Source organism: Corvus kubaryi, unplaced genomic scaffold (assembly GCF_017639235.1).
Source record: "Corvus kubaryi isolate FWS band 111438036 unplaced genomic scaffold, C.kubaryi_AGA036_p1.0 69, whole genome shotgun sequence".
NCBI classification, from domain to species: domain Eukaryota; kingdom Metazoa; phylum Chordata; class Aves; order Passeriformes; family Corvidae; genus Corvus; species Corvus kubaryi.
In genome coordinates, this window is record NW_024582057.1 from 10,469,679 (window position 1) to 10,485,767 (window position 16,089).

General features: G+C 38.4%; 1 protein-coding gene across 1 annotated transcript in view; it reads left to right on the plus strand.

Annotated features, from left to right (window-relative positions):
- PIGN (phosphatidylinositol glycan anchor biosynthesis class N) overlaps positions 1-16,089 on the plus strand; it is a 105,471-nt gene that overhangs the window by 40,005 nt on the left and 49,377 nt on the right. Inside the window, exons 10-12 of the mRNA XM_042049014.1 lie at positions 666-725; positions 1,785-1,877; positions 3,755-3,810. Of these exons, the coding sequence (XP_041904948.1) occupies positions 666-725; positions 1,785-1,877; positions 3,755-3,810 (209 nt within the window). The remainder of the gene's footprint in view (positions 1-665; positions 726-1,784; positions 1,878-3,754; positions 3,811-16,089) is intronic.

Genomic DNA, 16,089 nt, shown 5'->3' on the forward strand with positions numbered 1-16,089 from the left:
TGTGGTTTCATTGTAGTTTCTTCAGATTTATGCTGGAGAAACAAAGAATTTTGGTGCATAGTTTTATATTGAAGGAAAATATAAAACTGGTAAGAGGCAGTGTTTATTATCACGAGTAGAAGGTAATGGTAACTTATTTCATGAAATGCCTTCGTGTAGATTGAAGGGCCTTTCCAAGGGCTGACTGGACATAAAAAAAGTGCAGAAACTCCCTCTGAAGGGGAGAAGGTGAGTAATCAGTGCTGTGGAAGCATGGGATAAGGAATGTTGTGAAGAGCAGTATATCCAGTATATTGCTTAAAACTGTAAATATGAAATTAGTTCTTTTGGTCATATAAATAGTCATAAAAAGTGATATGCCTCTCTGAGTGCAGTAAAGGAGGTGCTGAATTCTTGCAAATAAATACTGGGGTGGTTATGTTTGCTTTTTAAACTAAATGTATTTTTGAAGCTTGATCAGCAGTGGAACTTCACGTTTTGAATCTAATCATGCCATGACTACTGGAAACTAAAAACCAAAAAAACTCTAAAGGAGAGTTTTATGTTATAACTTGGCAGTATTGCATAATTACCTTTTGCAAATGCAGGTATGTTAAAATTAAGCTAAATTTATTAGCTCTAGAGGCTGAAACTATGTTAACGTGGGAATGCTTCTGTTTGCACAGGCTGATGTAGCACCACTGATGGCTTCCCTTATCGGTGTGCCTTTCCCCCTGAACTCTGTGGTAAGAAGTACAAATGTTTTTCTATGTTATAAAAATCTGTTTGCCATAGAGGAAGGGGTGTTGGGGACAAGACTTGAGGTGTGTGAGGGGAAAGATTACACATTTGTGAAAGTGCTATAAGGTGTGGAAACTGCTCATAGTTTTAATTTTATGTGTGTGTCTCTAGTTTAGAGTACAGACTTAAATCTTTTTATGTGTTGTATAGGGCTTTCAATTGGAAAGGCAGCTGGTCCTATTGTAATCTGCAACTTTATACTCTTGAGCTATATAAGTTTTTTGTTACTTTGTTTTTAGGGATGGTAAAAATGCAATATGGTTTGAATAGCGTGATTTTGATAGTGAAAGCTAAGTTTTAAACAAGCTAGTTCCTGCAATTTAATGTTCAATTATTTCTTGATTAAACTAGTGTACTTCCTTCAGATGTTATCTTGTGCCTCTAATTTAGTGAATAGTGAGATGCCTTTTTCTTCTAATTTCTCTCATGTGTTGTTACATAGTCCAAAAGTTGCCTCATAAATATCAATTGACAATTAGCATTTCATTAGTCTGCCTTCATGCTGCTGGTTTCCCATATAAAACATCTATTTACTGCGTATTTTGCAAAGTATTTCTTCTGGAGACTCTGCCCCAATGTCTTTCACCTTGTCCTGCACTCCTTGCTGGTTGTGTGCATAGCGGGTGGCATGGGAACTGCTCCCTTTCCTATCACAAGTACTGGACTGAGTCAGGCCCAGGCAAGGCTTTGGGTGGAAGACTTCTAGGGATTTCAAAAATGGCTTCTGATTAGTGGTTGAGTTTATATTATTTTATAGTATGTAGTTTAATAACAACTTCTGTTATTTATGTTTTTTGCATTCCTGTAGAAGCTGAGGTATTACAAACAATCCCAGTGATGTTGCAAAGCTGTGTAAGAAGAGTATTTTCAAAGGAGTCACATGAGTTATTTCAGCAGTAATTTGAAGTATTCTTACTGCTCATTTGGCCAGCAATTCAGTTAAGAGAAATTCCTGTTATTTCATTTAATTTTTTTTACTTATTATGTGTATTTTTCTTCCTCAGGGAACTCTGCCTTTGGAGTATCTGAACAGTAGTGCTCATTTCAAAGCAGAGAGCATGTTCACCAACGCTGTTCAGATTCTTGAACAATTTAAGGTATTAAACATATGGTAAAAAACCCCAACTTACCTGAATAATAGTTGTTGCTATATGTAAAATAATTATATGACATATCCTATACATAGTGTGCTAAATTGAAAGGATTAAAATTGAATGCACATTCATTTAATTGAATAGCTGTGAGACTTACCTGAAGAAGCTTGAAAGACTTTAATAAACAAGTTTGGTTGCTTTTTTGTAAGGAGAATGAATGACTTTTTTCTTGATTCTTAACAAAAATGGTGATGTTTATTGGTGTTAATGTAAACCTACTTGCAGTATGTAGGTAGAATCTGAATGCTGGAGAAGGGAAATAATGCCTTTGCAATGGGGGCCGGGAGACAAGGCTTTAAATCAGGGTCAGTACACAAACAGATCACAAAGGTAATAGGCTCCTGTGCATTAAAGAAATTAAATTAGTGGCCTAATTAACTTTTAGCTAATGCTGTTATATCTGTTGTTTTGCTTTGCAAGTGTTCATCTCTGGCTTCTCTGTCTTGATTCATTTAATATTGGAAATTACATTATGAGAACACGAGTGGTCCAAACAAAATGGTTCTATTTCACTATGCAGTAGAGTAAGAAACTGTCCAAAATCCCCAAATCCCAGTTTTGGCAAGGCATAGAAATGCTCTGAGGGAAAACCATCCTCCACAGACAGAAGCTGAGACATGAAAGAACTGTTATCCTGTCTGGAAATCCATGTCATGATAGTGAAACAATGAACCAGCATGAGATGACATGAGGAGATCAGCACCTTCGGCATCTTCTGTCCCTTTGTGAATGCCAGGTTCACAAAGGTGTGGATACCAGGGTGGCAGTGTCAGCAGCAGACTCATTTTCAAAAATATAGTGGAAAAGCTGGCATGTGACAGGGAAAGTGACTGGTAGGGTTGGACATGAAGTTTGAAGCACACTGATATCGCCTCTGCAGTTGGAAGACCTCTCCTTTAAGAATTAAGGATGTCACTCAGATCTTTTTCACTTAAATTGGTATCTTTGAGATTATTTTAAAAAGAAGTAGTTCTGCTTCTCCTTTCCTTTGAACTTACTTGTATTCTTGTTCTGTAGTGCTGGATTATCTTTGTTGTTGTTGTTGGCTTCTTTCTAGCATTGTATTGAATGATCCTGTCTGAATTTCCTTTGTGTTTCTCTGCTGAAGCAGAAGTAGTGCACTGGCTTAGATGTGCCAAGTGGATTTTTACTTTCCCTGGGATGGACTGACCTGACCACAGTTTGTGCTCCCTGGAGATGATGTTGCCTTGGATGGATAGGATGAAATGTGTAGGTTGGTGCTTCCACCTGTCAGGTTTTACAAGTAGTGTGCTTAGAAAGTTCCTGGCTGCGCATTATGCCAACAGTCAGACTTGAGTCAGGCAGCTGCAGGAGGCCTTAAAGATGACTTGGAGGACCTTGGACAAAGTGTCTCTGATGGCATCAAAACCTTCTGTTTTTGTCCGTGTGCAGGTTAACTGATTTAACAGCATTGCTTTGGTGGTGTTTGCTGCAGTATACTGTTCTTGTCTGGCATAAATGGTGCTGGTTTCAATGAGGGAGGTCGGCACTGAAGCCTGATAGCACTTCTAGCCATATCTTCCTTTTATCCTGCAAACTGTAGAAGTCCTGAGAAAATCAGTGGCTGGAGCATGGTTTATTTTATTTACTGTAGAGCAGGTCTGAGTTTCCAGGAACTCAGAGGAGTTGCACATACTGGAGTATAACACCCACTTTCATGGACAGTATATTGACACTGTTATTTCATTTCTTTTCCAAAGTCTTAGAAATCTTCTGTGATTTTTTTGTAGTTTAATTCCTGATACAATTTTTAATCTTGTTGCAACTTGCATGTAATGATTTAATGCTCTTTTATGCAGGTTAAGATGAGTCAGAAAAAGAAAACCACATTGTCATTTCTTTTCACACCATTCAAGTAAGTGTCTGTAAAAACTATGATTATTTTACCTGATTGTTTGTCTTATCACTTGCTTCGGTATTTCAGTGAGCTGCAACAACACATTCAGTCTCTTAAGTCTTCTTTTAGGTGACAGTGTTTATCTGACTATGGAACTTTGCACTAGAACTCTATGCAATTAACTACTACTTCTCACCAGAACTTTAAAATAGATTTATTTTTTAAAATCTATTCCTTACATTTAATTTGCCATTAAGGATTATTTGTCTAAACTTTTTTTTGACAGTATAGTGATATAGATTGCACAGTAATTTTCAATGATTTTTTTTTTTTTTTGCTATGGTTTTTGCAGCATTCTTTGGGAGATACAAATCCCTAGAGGGTCAGCAAATGCAATCTGTTCTAGTTTGTATATATGTATATACTGAACTAAGGATTGTTTCTTCTGCGATTTAAATTCTAATGAAGAATAAATAAAATACATTGCATCCAGAAAAGAACCTTGCAATGTTAAGAATTTGTGTTGCTTAGTCTTAGTGTTTCCAGGGCTGTGAAGGAGTCTTTGCAGTGATTTGTGTATCTGGGAACTCTATTCTAGTGTATGGAACATTTACTGCCCCCCTCACCCTTCTGTCTTATCTAATTAAAGGTGCCTTTTCCTTTTCCTTTCTTCTGTAAAGGTTTTTAAAAGCTTTGCCATGGGTGTGCGTGATAGTGTTCAGTTCTGCTCTCAGTTTGTGGAGTGCTCCAAAAATGCCTTGTCACAGGAGCAGCTGTTTTCCTTTGGGAAATAGAGCTGATGTTAATTAAGATCTTTAAATCATAGCAGCAGTAAAAAGTACTCGAGTCACTTCCTGAGAAGTATGGTTATTGTTAAAGATGATTGCTGTCTGTCTGAACAGACATTTACTGTGTTATTTTATGCCTCTAGCTCCTTCAAAGGGAAAGGTTTGAGACAGTCTGTGAGACTCAAGTTAATCTTGGGCACATAATGAATCTTTTAGAACAAATTCTGAATAAGAATGACAGTTGCATTATCAAAGATTTTACTGATCTGTATGAAATAAAATGCCCTTCTGGAAAGGTTGGCCAGTCCTCTTTGATAAATGACTATTAGTTTGATTTCACAGCTCTTTAAAGTTTACCTTTCCTTAAGACTGATTTGATGAAATAGGATGTGCTTTTCTTAATGCTATATTTATCTTTAAAGGAACTAAGTATTACCAATTGCTTTATGGATTGGTGTCTTTCCTGTTTTATGATATGTTTGATTGTTTTAAGTGGAAATGCCAGAAACATTTATCACTTTGAAAACGCAACTAAAACCTGGTATAAACATCTTGTTACTTTGGTATGGTCCACGGCAAAAATAAGTTTATTTTCTTCAGATACTCTTCAGTTTTTTCTGAATCAAAATTTGGATTAATAGTTCTTCCGGCAAAGGTTTTTATTTGAGACCAAAATCATTCCTTGGATCTGTAAATGTCATGGATGGAGTGATGCATTTTGCTCATCAGAGAGAAGTAATAACACATTCATTGATATAAACCAGCTATTTCACCATGTTTGATAGTAAATGTGACAGTGTCACAGACAAGATTGTGGCACGGTACACTTGATTATTTACTGCATAGAGGATGGGTCAGAAAAAGCTGTCATGGAGACTCTCCTGTTGAGTTGTGAGGTTCAGAAAAGACCCCATTACATTCTAACCACCTTCTCAGAGGGAGTTTAGGTGCAGCTGGGTCCTGACTTAGTCCCAGATTTGGTCAATGGTTTGTGTCTAAAGGATTATACATGCACAAACAAACCATTGTGTTAGTTAGCTAAGACTGCAAGTTTGGCATGCTATTAATCACTTGCCAAGGGTCTCTTGTGGCAAGGAATATGTCAGCTTTGAGGAGCAGCCAGTAGGGGTGGGGGAGGCAGGGAATCCACTACCTTACAGGAGATGCCTGTGCTTACATGTTGTGGGGATGAAGACTTTCTTTGTTGTTTCAAGATGATGCTGTTTATTCATTCTAGGAAAGCAGAAAGACTCATACCATGGATGGTCACACATTACTGCAAATACTCACCCACAGTGTGCTGGGATGGGGGTAGTTTGGCCAGATTCTGATTAGTCTTCACAGCTTTTCTCGACTTTCAAAACTTGGCTCATGTCTGGGAAGCTATAAAAGGGTCTTGTCCAACCTGTTACTAATAGTTGGGATGAAGTGGTTGAACACAAACTTACTTTTAAGCAGATGAGTAACTTCTTAGTGCTCCAACTTGCAGGAACCGAAGGAAGACCTGAGGTAGTGTTAGGCATGACCTGTCTATAGATCCATCCCTCCTTCCCCTCCTTCACATTCAGATGACTGAATGTGTGTGCAGTGAACACAAGCCTAAACTTCAGCTGCAGGTGCATGATTTGATGTATTAGTGTAAGGCAAACCACATCTGTTCTTCAAACAATTATGCTTGAATCTGAATGAGATAGAGAGGGAAAGGCATGTATCCCCTTCTGCTGTCTTTGCTGAGACACTTTTTTGGTGGTAGAGAAAATGGTGTAGAAGGGTATGGTTACTTTTTCAGGAGAAGTTAAAAATGCAGAGGTGTGGGGACACCTACCTCCTGTCCCAAGCAAGAGAAGTCTTGGTATGCTGTGCTACATTTCAGAGTAACTGGTAACTGTGTGGAGGTTGTGTTTCTGCATAGCTGTATGCTCTCGGGACTTGTCAGCCCAGGTTTAATGTCAGGTTTGACCCCTGATCTGTACTAACCTATGGTTGGCCTTACCTGCTGCTGCAGCTGAGCACAGTTCTGTGCTGTGTTTCTGCACTACTGTCTTTTCCTTCAGACACAAATAACTTCTTCCACCTTTGTTCATTTTCAGTTGTACAAAGCAGTTATACCCTTTTTTTATCCTTCTGATGCCTGAAATATGTAACTTGAAGCTCAGAAAGTGTGTGCTCCAGCACATAATGCTTTTTTCCTTCATAGTTTATTGGAGGTTAGTGAAGTTTAATTCATGTCTGAAGTGCTTTGGGATCATGAAGTTATGTAGAAAATTTTAAATATTTTTTTTGGTGATTATTACAGATATTGTGTTATTTCTGCAACTTGATGACCTGAAAATGGACAAAGATACCTCTGAGAACTGAATTTCTTAAGTTACCTAAATTAAAGATGTAGCTGAATAAAGTCTGTATAATAGAAATGTAAATATGAGCTCCAGAAGAAATCTGAGTCTAGATCAGATTGGGACATTCTGGTTTTAGAGATGATGCAATTTCTAATGAATATGTAGTTTTCAGAGGGGGTGGAGAGGGGAGTATATATTCACAAACAATGTGTTCTATAGAAATTGCAACTTAACAAAAACCCGAACTTAATTTTTTAGTCAGAAATAGCATTAAAAGGTTTGTTTTAGTATTCTGAGGGGAAAATCCTGTTTTCTAGTTTGATTTTTCAGGTGTTTTATTACTGAGTGAGTGAAAACTGTTGATGACCTTCAGCTGCAAGGACTCAAAAACTAGTGTTTGAGTTGTATGTTGAATATATTGCACCAAAAGCATTAAGCTAGATTACATATATATATATATATATATATATATATATGGATAAAATAAGCCTATTTTTAAAGTGTTGGCAACAGAAGAAGAATGTTGAATTGATATAAAGCTTCTGATTTCTCCAGGGAATCTCATCCCTAGCAGAAATGTGGCTGGCACAGTAGACTGGAAATGGAGGCGGCCAGTAGATATGTGCCCTTTCCTACTTGGATCTAAATTGCATCTATCTGAAATCCACCTGTCAGGTGTATAATGATGAGAAGGAGGATGGAGCTGATCATTGTGTTATGTGATGGAAACTTCAGTAGTGTCTACTGAAGAGCCAGTCTTGAGGCAGGTTAAAGTTTAGATAGCTCTGTCTATTAATAAGGATGTGTCTGGCTGCCTGTAATGCCATTTTTGCTTTATCAAAGTGCTTTCATCAAGGAACAAATCTGGGTAAAAGTGTATCTTGAGGGTACTTGTGAAACTGTTGAGAATACATTTCAGAAACTCAGCTCCAAGAGTCTGATTCTGCAAGGCAAGGTGCACAGCCCGCTCCCAGGGGAGTGAATGTGCAAGAGCAGAATAGTGTCCCTTGCTGATACTGAATACTTACCTGCAGTTCCAGTTGGATGTATGAAAGAAGTTACTATCTGAAATTTGTTTCCTTCCCACTTCCTTTCTCTTCCTACCTTTTCTTCTCAAATACAAAAGACATTATTTTCAAAATCCATTTGCTTAGCAAAATCAGAGGCTTTCCTTGCAATTCTGAGAAGAAAAGTACAACGCTTTGACCTTTGTGTGTAAGAAAAGCAGGTGCCAAAATAGCAGATGCTTTGAAGGAAGTGAGAGGACAAAGCTGAAGGCTGCTGACAGAGGAAAACTGATGTCCAGGATAGTGAACTATCTTTGCTTTCTGACCATTTGATGTACCTTAGGGCAACTGCCAAGCTGGCACAGCTCAAAGATGAGTGTGCCAAGGGGCCAGATGCTACTGTTGCAAAATCATTCCCCAAATTGGCATCTCTGGACTGTGGAAGTAATACTACAAGAAGTATCAGAAGGACAGTGTAGTGCAGTGAGTAAATGGTGCATCAGTGTTGCCCTAAAAGCTGCGTAACCAATTAATGCAATTTGATTGTCCCAACAGGTACAAGAGATTTAAGATATTAAATTGCACAGAAGCACAGGAGTCATTTTACATAGTCCTGGTGTACACAGTGCTTCCAGGGATGGCTGTGCTTCCAGCTGTTCAGGTTGTGGTGCTTCACAGTAAGATGGCAGGAGCAGTAGTTTAAGAACCACTGCACAGAAATAAATCCAAGAGATGAACAGCTAAAGTACGATCAGTGCTTGCTTACCACTAGCTGAGCTTTTTTATTGAATGGCTTGAAGTTTATATCAATAATGGTTGGGGGTTTTTTAGCAGGAAATAGAAACTTGACTTTAAATAAGATACTTGGGCTGTCTTCTCATAGATGAAAAATCTCATACCACCTTATGCTGCATTTTTAAAGTCACCTAATTGTCTGAATACTACATATTAATCATCTCAAATAATTATTTTTGTGTGTATAATTGAGTTATAACTTGCGTATTTATATAGACAGTCACTGCATTTTTAATGTGCAGTGTACAGCTATTAAATAAAAATGTACTTCTCTCCATAAGAAAATGTAACTCTTCCTTTGCTCTACCCTCTAGTATGAATTGAGATATAACTCCCTTAAACATTTGTATGGATTTGGTGCAAGGAAGTATCAATCATGTAGAGACTGAGTCTTTCCACATAATTGCACATTATGTATTTTGTCAGCGATAGAAAAGGAAATAGAGTGTAGAGTGTCTTTGAAGATTACAGAAACTTCAAAAAACTGCCATGTGCACAAATACCTCTCTTTTTTTCCTTTCTCTGATGACTGGAGATACAGCACTACATTGTTCCCTCTGTCTGATGGCCTTTCAAAACTTAAATAATAGATATTCCCACAAAATTGACATTTGGATCAAAGTGAAGCAAGTGATTTCTTTTCCACCACTGAGCGAGGCAGGGTTCCTTAAGATGTCAGTACATCCTTTGAAACATAATATTCTTGTTTTGTTTAAATAAATTACATTTATTGAAATAACTGGTAATACGTAAGATATTTGTGATACATGTGATAATGCTTGCAAGAGCAAACATTAAGAATTGAATACCAAGAGGAGAGGGTGAAAATATTGCAGTAGGGAAGGATAGTCTAATAGCGATTATTCTCCCTGCACATTTGTTGGAACACTTTGTGTCTTCAGAGGACCTTTTATTTAGCAGAAGCAGTGATTTATCTGCAAAGAGATTTCAGCCCGTTTATCCTGTGGTCAAGAATGAAGGACAGCAGCTTCTATCAATTCCAAGTGAACCCTGGAAAGGAAGCTAGCCTTTTCCTTTTTCTACTTTGTCCCCATTGTGTTATCAGGTGTGAATCTAGGCATAAGGCTGCTGCTGGGACCGCTGGTACAAGCAGGCCAGTGTGGGCACCTTGAGCCTGCTGGTGGTGGGAGGCAGACTGGCAGCCCTCTCCCCTCCACCCTTGACTTTAAGAACCTGTGTATATACATGAAAAAGTAGAACTTCAGTGCTGTAGAGACAAAGTGCTCAAATGAAAAGAATGGCTTTGTATTAATTTTCACAAAAAGCCCTCCTGATTAAATAGTATAGGTATTATCTCTTTAGGGAGAAATCAATGCCTGTTCTTTGGCAAAATTGTCAGCTTCTCTCTCACTGAATGGGCCATGTCTGAAGCACTCTGCTGCTCAGGGAGGATGCAATCCTCTTAGAAGGCAGACATCCTGCTGGTCTTGAGTTTCAGAAGTGCACTCGGGAGCTTTTAGTGTGTACATGAAAAGCTAACTGGCAGCGGCTTCTGCGCAGGAGGACTGGATGTAATTGGATTTACTATCAGGTAGGAAGTAGGTAAGGTCTTTAGAAGGAGCTAAAAGGCTGGTGTATAAGATAAAGCATCACAAGATTAATGTATATTTCTCTATTTCCTTGTATTATAAATCCTTTTGGCCTTTTCTTGGAACTTCATGCAATAGGGGTGAGGGAGGGTGTACAGCAGGTGGTAGGAGGGGATGGACAGAGAATGCTCTGCTCCAGGGCATGAGGTAAGGGGCAGAGTACAGAACTCTTTCTGGATATCAGTAATAAAGGCCCAATAACCAATAGCTTAATAAAATAGCTGTCTTAATAATATAAAACAAACAGAAGAATACAGATAGCAAGTAAATCGTATGTCCCTTCAGATGCTGGGTACCCTGTGTTCATGGAGCACTGGATCAGTTTTCTGATGTTGCGACACAGATGCTGGCTGTGGGGAAGTTCCCTTGTTTTGGTCATTCAAGCTGCTATATTATTTTCTATTAAGAAATCATCTCTGGTAATATATTCTGTTGTCAGTATGGAGGTTTACATGAGAACTTCTTGCAGCTCTTACATACATGAGGACAGGCAGGTAGTGTAGTCCCTGTTGCAGAGTGGGAACTGCCTGCAGGCTCCTCTGTTCTACCAGCTGACTGGGTTTGTCCCATGGCCAAGGTATTTGGGCACCACAAGCGTGGGCCTACTGAGGGTAACTGCTATGTGGATCATTGACTCCTTGAAGTACAATGGTCTCATGGTCAGGATCAGTACAGGTGGTCTCCCAGATGTGTTTTGGTGGCCATGGGGCCCTGCTAGTAGGTACTTGCCCAGCACAGCACAAACTGCCTGCTCTGGATGCAGCTGGTTGAAAAATGGTCACTAGGGTTTAGGATTGGCATGTAGGATTGTGGAGAAGAAGAGGAGCTGTGGTATAACACTACATAGCCACAACACTGCAGATACCTAGATCCAGCTCATTGTTACAAATCATACATAAGTCATTGATACAAATCATCATGTATCTTGGAGAGCTGAGGGCTCACTTGCAGCATTGGCAGGGTGTTATTTAGAGTCAGCACATATCCCTCCCCTGTAGTACTAAAATAGAAGAGACTTTAAAAATGGTGCCTTTCTTTTCCTTCAAGGATCTTCCACCTTCTCTGAAAAGCAGTTTCCCTTTCCAAGACTTCAGCATCATGTCCTGCTATGGCTTTCTGGACAAACCCCCAGCTCCTGGATGATCCCTGCATCCAGCTTCTCACTTCTGCTTTAAGGGGGCCAGAGGGACAATTTCAGAGTGTGGCCTCCTCCCTTCTGGCCTCTGATTCTCTGAAGCCCTTGCTGTAGTAGTTTACATGCAAAATATGCTGTGTGCAGCCCAGTTACCTTAATTGCTTCTCTGGTCAGTGAATTTGCAGCTGGCAGTTTAGTTGTCAGCTCCTTTTTCTCTCATCTTTGTTATCTAAAGGATTTACATAAATATCCTAAGGCACTCTGCAGTTGAATATGCTACATCAGGGATTCTGATTTGCGAATATTAAAGGCTGTTTTAATTCCTGAGACTTGACAGTCCAGGGTTAGAGCATTAGCATTAGTCAGATCATTTCCTGTGGGTTCACTGATGTCCTGCTGTCCTCCTCTGCATGTTTGTGAATCTGATGAATACAAAAGAATAGAGGTACCGATGGGCTTTTGCAATGTGTCAGTAAATATACTTTTTGCTACCTTTGGCCTGTGGAAGTGTGTGTCCTCCTTTCATTTCATTATGCATTAAAGAACAAAAACCTCAGAACTTAAAGGAGCCTTATTGACTTCCTTAATCCTTTTTTTCTTTTGGAGTGCCAGCAGTGCTTTTTAACGCTTCTTAAAAGAAAAAGGAAAACTGAGTTGCAAAGATAGCTGACTACAACCCTACAACTAGACTACCTGACTAAAATTTTAAACACAGTAGTCAGAAAATCCAGAAATACAAAAACCCACTTGAAATTTAGAACCTCCAAAACTGAAACTCCTGGCAGTGGAACAGCAGGAGCAAAGAGATTAGATTAAGTTGGGAGAGGGAATATTGTGGGTTCCGGGCTTTATGAAGCTGTAATAAACTCTTTATTGTAGGTTTATGTACAGCACATTTTCTTTTAAAAAGCACAACTTTAGCATACTAAAACTATGGCTGTAATTTTAAAAATCTGTAATCAACATGTATCTTCTAATTATGAAAATCAGGTTTCTTAGGACTTGCCTCTTTTAGCAGCTTACCTGAAAATATTTTAGTAAACCAGTAAAATTAAGGCCATCCAAACAGATTAAGGATCACTGAGTTACCCAGCAAATTGTTTAATCTTTGAAGCTTCACTCTTTGATCAAAACTAAAATGTATGCAAAGGATTGTCTCTGTATCTCATAGTATGTGCTTTCAGTCTGTCTTTGGCAGATACTGTAAAATAGTTCTTTCTTCTGAAAAGGCACATCTAAAGAACTGGAATTGAACACATTTTGAAAATGGGAGAAAATTGGCTTCTGGCCATTAAAATTAATGTAAATAAGTAATTTGGTGAGGTCCATAGAACTGTAACAGCTTTCTTTTTCCTGATCATTGCCCCCAGTAACATCATATACTTTGTATTGCACAGCAAGTTCAACAGAAAGTAAATATCATGGTTCCAGACTTTGACTTTTGAAATATTTATTTGGTCAATTTTTCCACATTTTGTTGAATGAACTCAAGACTTTGCATCCCTTGCCATTCATTGTCTTTCTGATTGTTCTCTGCTATGGATGAGCTGGGAAAGTTTTCTCATATGCATTTCATTCAGCTCCTACAAGACTGTGCACAGTACTTTGGAAATAAACAAGAGAATGGCAAAGTTGGGTTCATTTGTGGTTGCATTGTCATCAATATTAAGTGTCTGCACTCATGGGTTGCTAACTGCAGCAAATTCGATGTAGAACAGAAATAAGTGTGCAATCATGTTTCTGCTACATGAATAATGTTGAATGCAAGATCTGTGTCTCTACTCTCCCATTACCCACCTGGTGCTTTCTCAGGCGCCATCTCTGTTGTACACTGGGAATGTTTGAAGGCAGCTCTCAGGGGAGACTGACTGCATTTTTGAAGCCTGCAAGTTGCTGCACTGGCTCAGTTGCTTTTGAATAGCAGCCCCGCTAAAACATCAGGCCAGTCTTATATCTGCACTTTTAAGATGACATTTTGCCAGCACTGGATCAAATTATTGCTGTGTGGATCAAAGGAGTAATAGTGGGTCCTGTAAGTATTATTTCAGCTGCTTGCTGAACTGCTGGAGTGGAAGCCATCTCTTCTCTGTAGTATGGCGCTCTCACAGAGGGATGTGCGGCAACAGAGTTTGAACATACTCAGCTGATTCTGTTGCTGGCAATTTTCTCCCATGGAGAGAGCAGACAGGCACTGGCACCTGCCCCCAGTAGTGTCTGGATGGCAGAGGCCTTGGATGCTCTCCTTTATATGGTGTTCAGAAGGTCACCTATACAAAATCCTATCAGACTTTATTGAAATGCTTGCTCCCATCATGGGGTTATCACGAGGGTCAAGGGATGTGTGTCCATCTCCTTTAGCTTTTTAGTTTTGCATCAACAGGAGGAGCTGGTGCTTTCCTCCCCATCTCCCAGATAGCCAGTATAAAAAGGTAGAAGACTGCTGTACAGCTACTTCTGATTTGCTGTTGGATAAGGGTCATAGGAATGTGATCGCTGTCTTTTGCAAATCTTGCCACTCTTAAAGAGTTGTAGGATGCACAGTATTTTCTTCTTTTCTGATGGGGAGAGTGAAAAGGCAGTGATAGAGGGGTGTAGATGTGCATGAGCTGACACAGGTACATGGGGTTTGTGTGTATAGTGAAGCAGCTGAAATAAATTTGTTTTCATTTGACAGTGAGCTAGGTGAAGATCTCAGTCTTTCTCTTTGTACTTTTCATCTACAGGTCTGTGATCCTTCCTTGACTTTCATTATTAAATCTGCAGCAATTTAAGTGTTCAACTAAGACAGACACGAAGGGGTTACTTTCTGTACTAGAATTCTGGAAAATTTACTGTGCAATAAAATTACCATAAATCTTTACCCAAATAACCAGGCATAATAAAATTAACAAACTAGCAGTGGTGGATACAGATATATTTGCAAGGCATCTCCTTCTGTTCTGAGATTTTTTATTTCATGGTTTGACTGCATCATGCTACCTATGCCGTTGGGGATGGTAATTTCTGTAGTGTGATGATAAACAAGACTCATTGGCCAAAGAGAGATCCCTTTGACATTGCTATGGTGAATGTTCTTCATCACAGTCTTGTTGTGAATTGCTGTCAAATAGCTTAGCTTATATGAAGCATGAATGATGTGCTGGAAAGATTAATTTTGTTAGGTATACCTATGACAAGGGTAACTCACATCTCAGAAGAGAGAGTTTACAAGCACTTGCATGATTAGCCCAATCATCTTGTTTCATAATTAATTATGTTTATTCATGGATGAAGCTGTGATTTCTGTCTGGAACCAGGAAGTTAATCTCTGCTAGCCATAATGAAAAATAAAGTTACTCTTCCAGAACCACCATCGTTTTCTGGGAAGAATGTAATCTTGTCTTTAGAATCCTGATGGTATTGTGGATGTGTGTGTGTTTATAATCTACGTGACCATGGAGTTCTTGCCTTTTTTTTTTTTTTTTTTTTGAGTTAAACCTCTGAGTACTACACTTTTCAGTGCATGTGTTTGGCAATACTTTTAAGGAAAGAAGGACAGAGTTGAGTCCTCTGACTGAATTCTCTTTGTGTGTGTCTCTTAATAGGACAGGTATTTTTGTGTTATGGAAGAAGACCTCAGATTTTACTAGTCAAGACTATTCATCTTGAATTTGTTAGAATTGGATTTTGATGACGGATAGCTGGCAAGAGCATATACACATACACTGTAGTTTTCCTTCTAGAGTTCAGAATCTTTCTAATGATGATCAGTAAATTCACTTCATTGCTATTAACATTGCTTGTGTGGATATATGTATTAAGTCACCTTGAGAATACATTGACATTTACTAGTGCCTCTGGGATGCTGTACAGTAAAACACAGGGAGATAAATCTTATCAGTTTATTATTTCCTAACACTGTATACTACTGGAGACCTTTAAAATACTTTAAGTTAAAATCAAGTGGTGCTAAGAACAGCTCAAGCTTTAGCTTCTCAGATTTAAATTTTCCTTGTGGTTTTGTTTTTTGGTAAGTCTTGTAGATTTTATAGAACCACCATTTTTAAAGTCCATGGGTTTTTTTCATAGGCAACTTTCCATATTTGTTCATGGCTCATCTTTGTCTCTATGCTTTCTGCTACATCTAGATTTCTTTTAAATCTCTCATCTACTTTGTAAGCTTCAGGAAGTGAATCAGTGTCCTCAATGGATGATAAACTGCTTATGGTGAGCTAGGCCTATTCTTTAATTGAGGGATTATCAGCATATTTGGTAACCTTTTTAGTCTGGTATAAAATACAAAAATTCTTTAATCACTTCTTTGCTTTTTTGTTTAATACAGAGGTAAAAAATATCTTAAGATAATGATCACTCCTTGCATTTTCATAGTTATATATGAATAATCCTTAGTTTCTGGTGAAATTCATAAATTTTACAAAAACAGTTGTTAGACAATTGTAAATTCAACCTCTTGAAAACTATATATATGTAAGGAAGGTAAAACGTGTGTTATAATATTAGCTTTTGAAAATTAACAATGCACCTGCCAATGGTAACCCCATTTGACAAAATAATTGCTTTCAGTGTTTGACTTACTCAACATTTTACTGTTTGAAAACCCCTTTTATTCTGTTACACCATCCA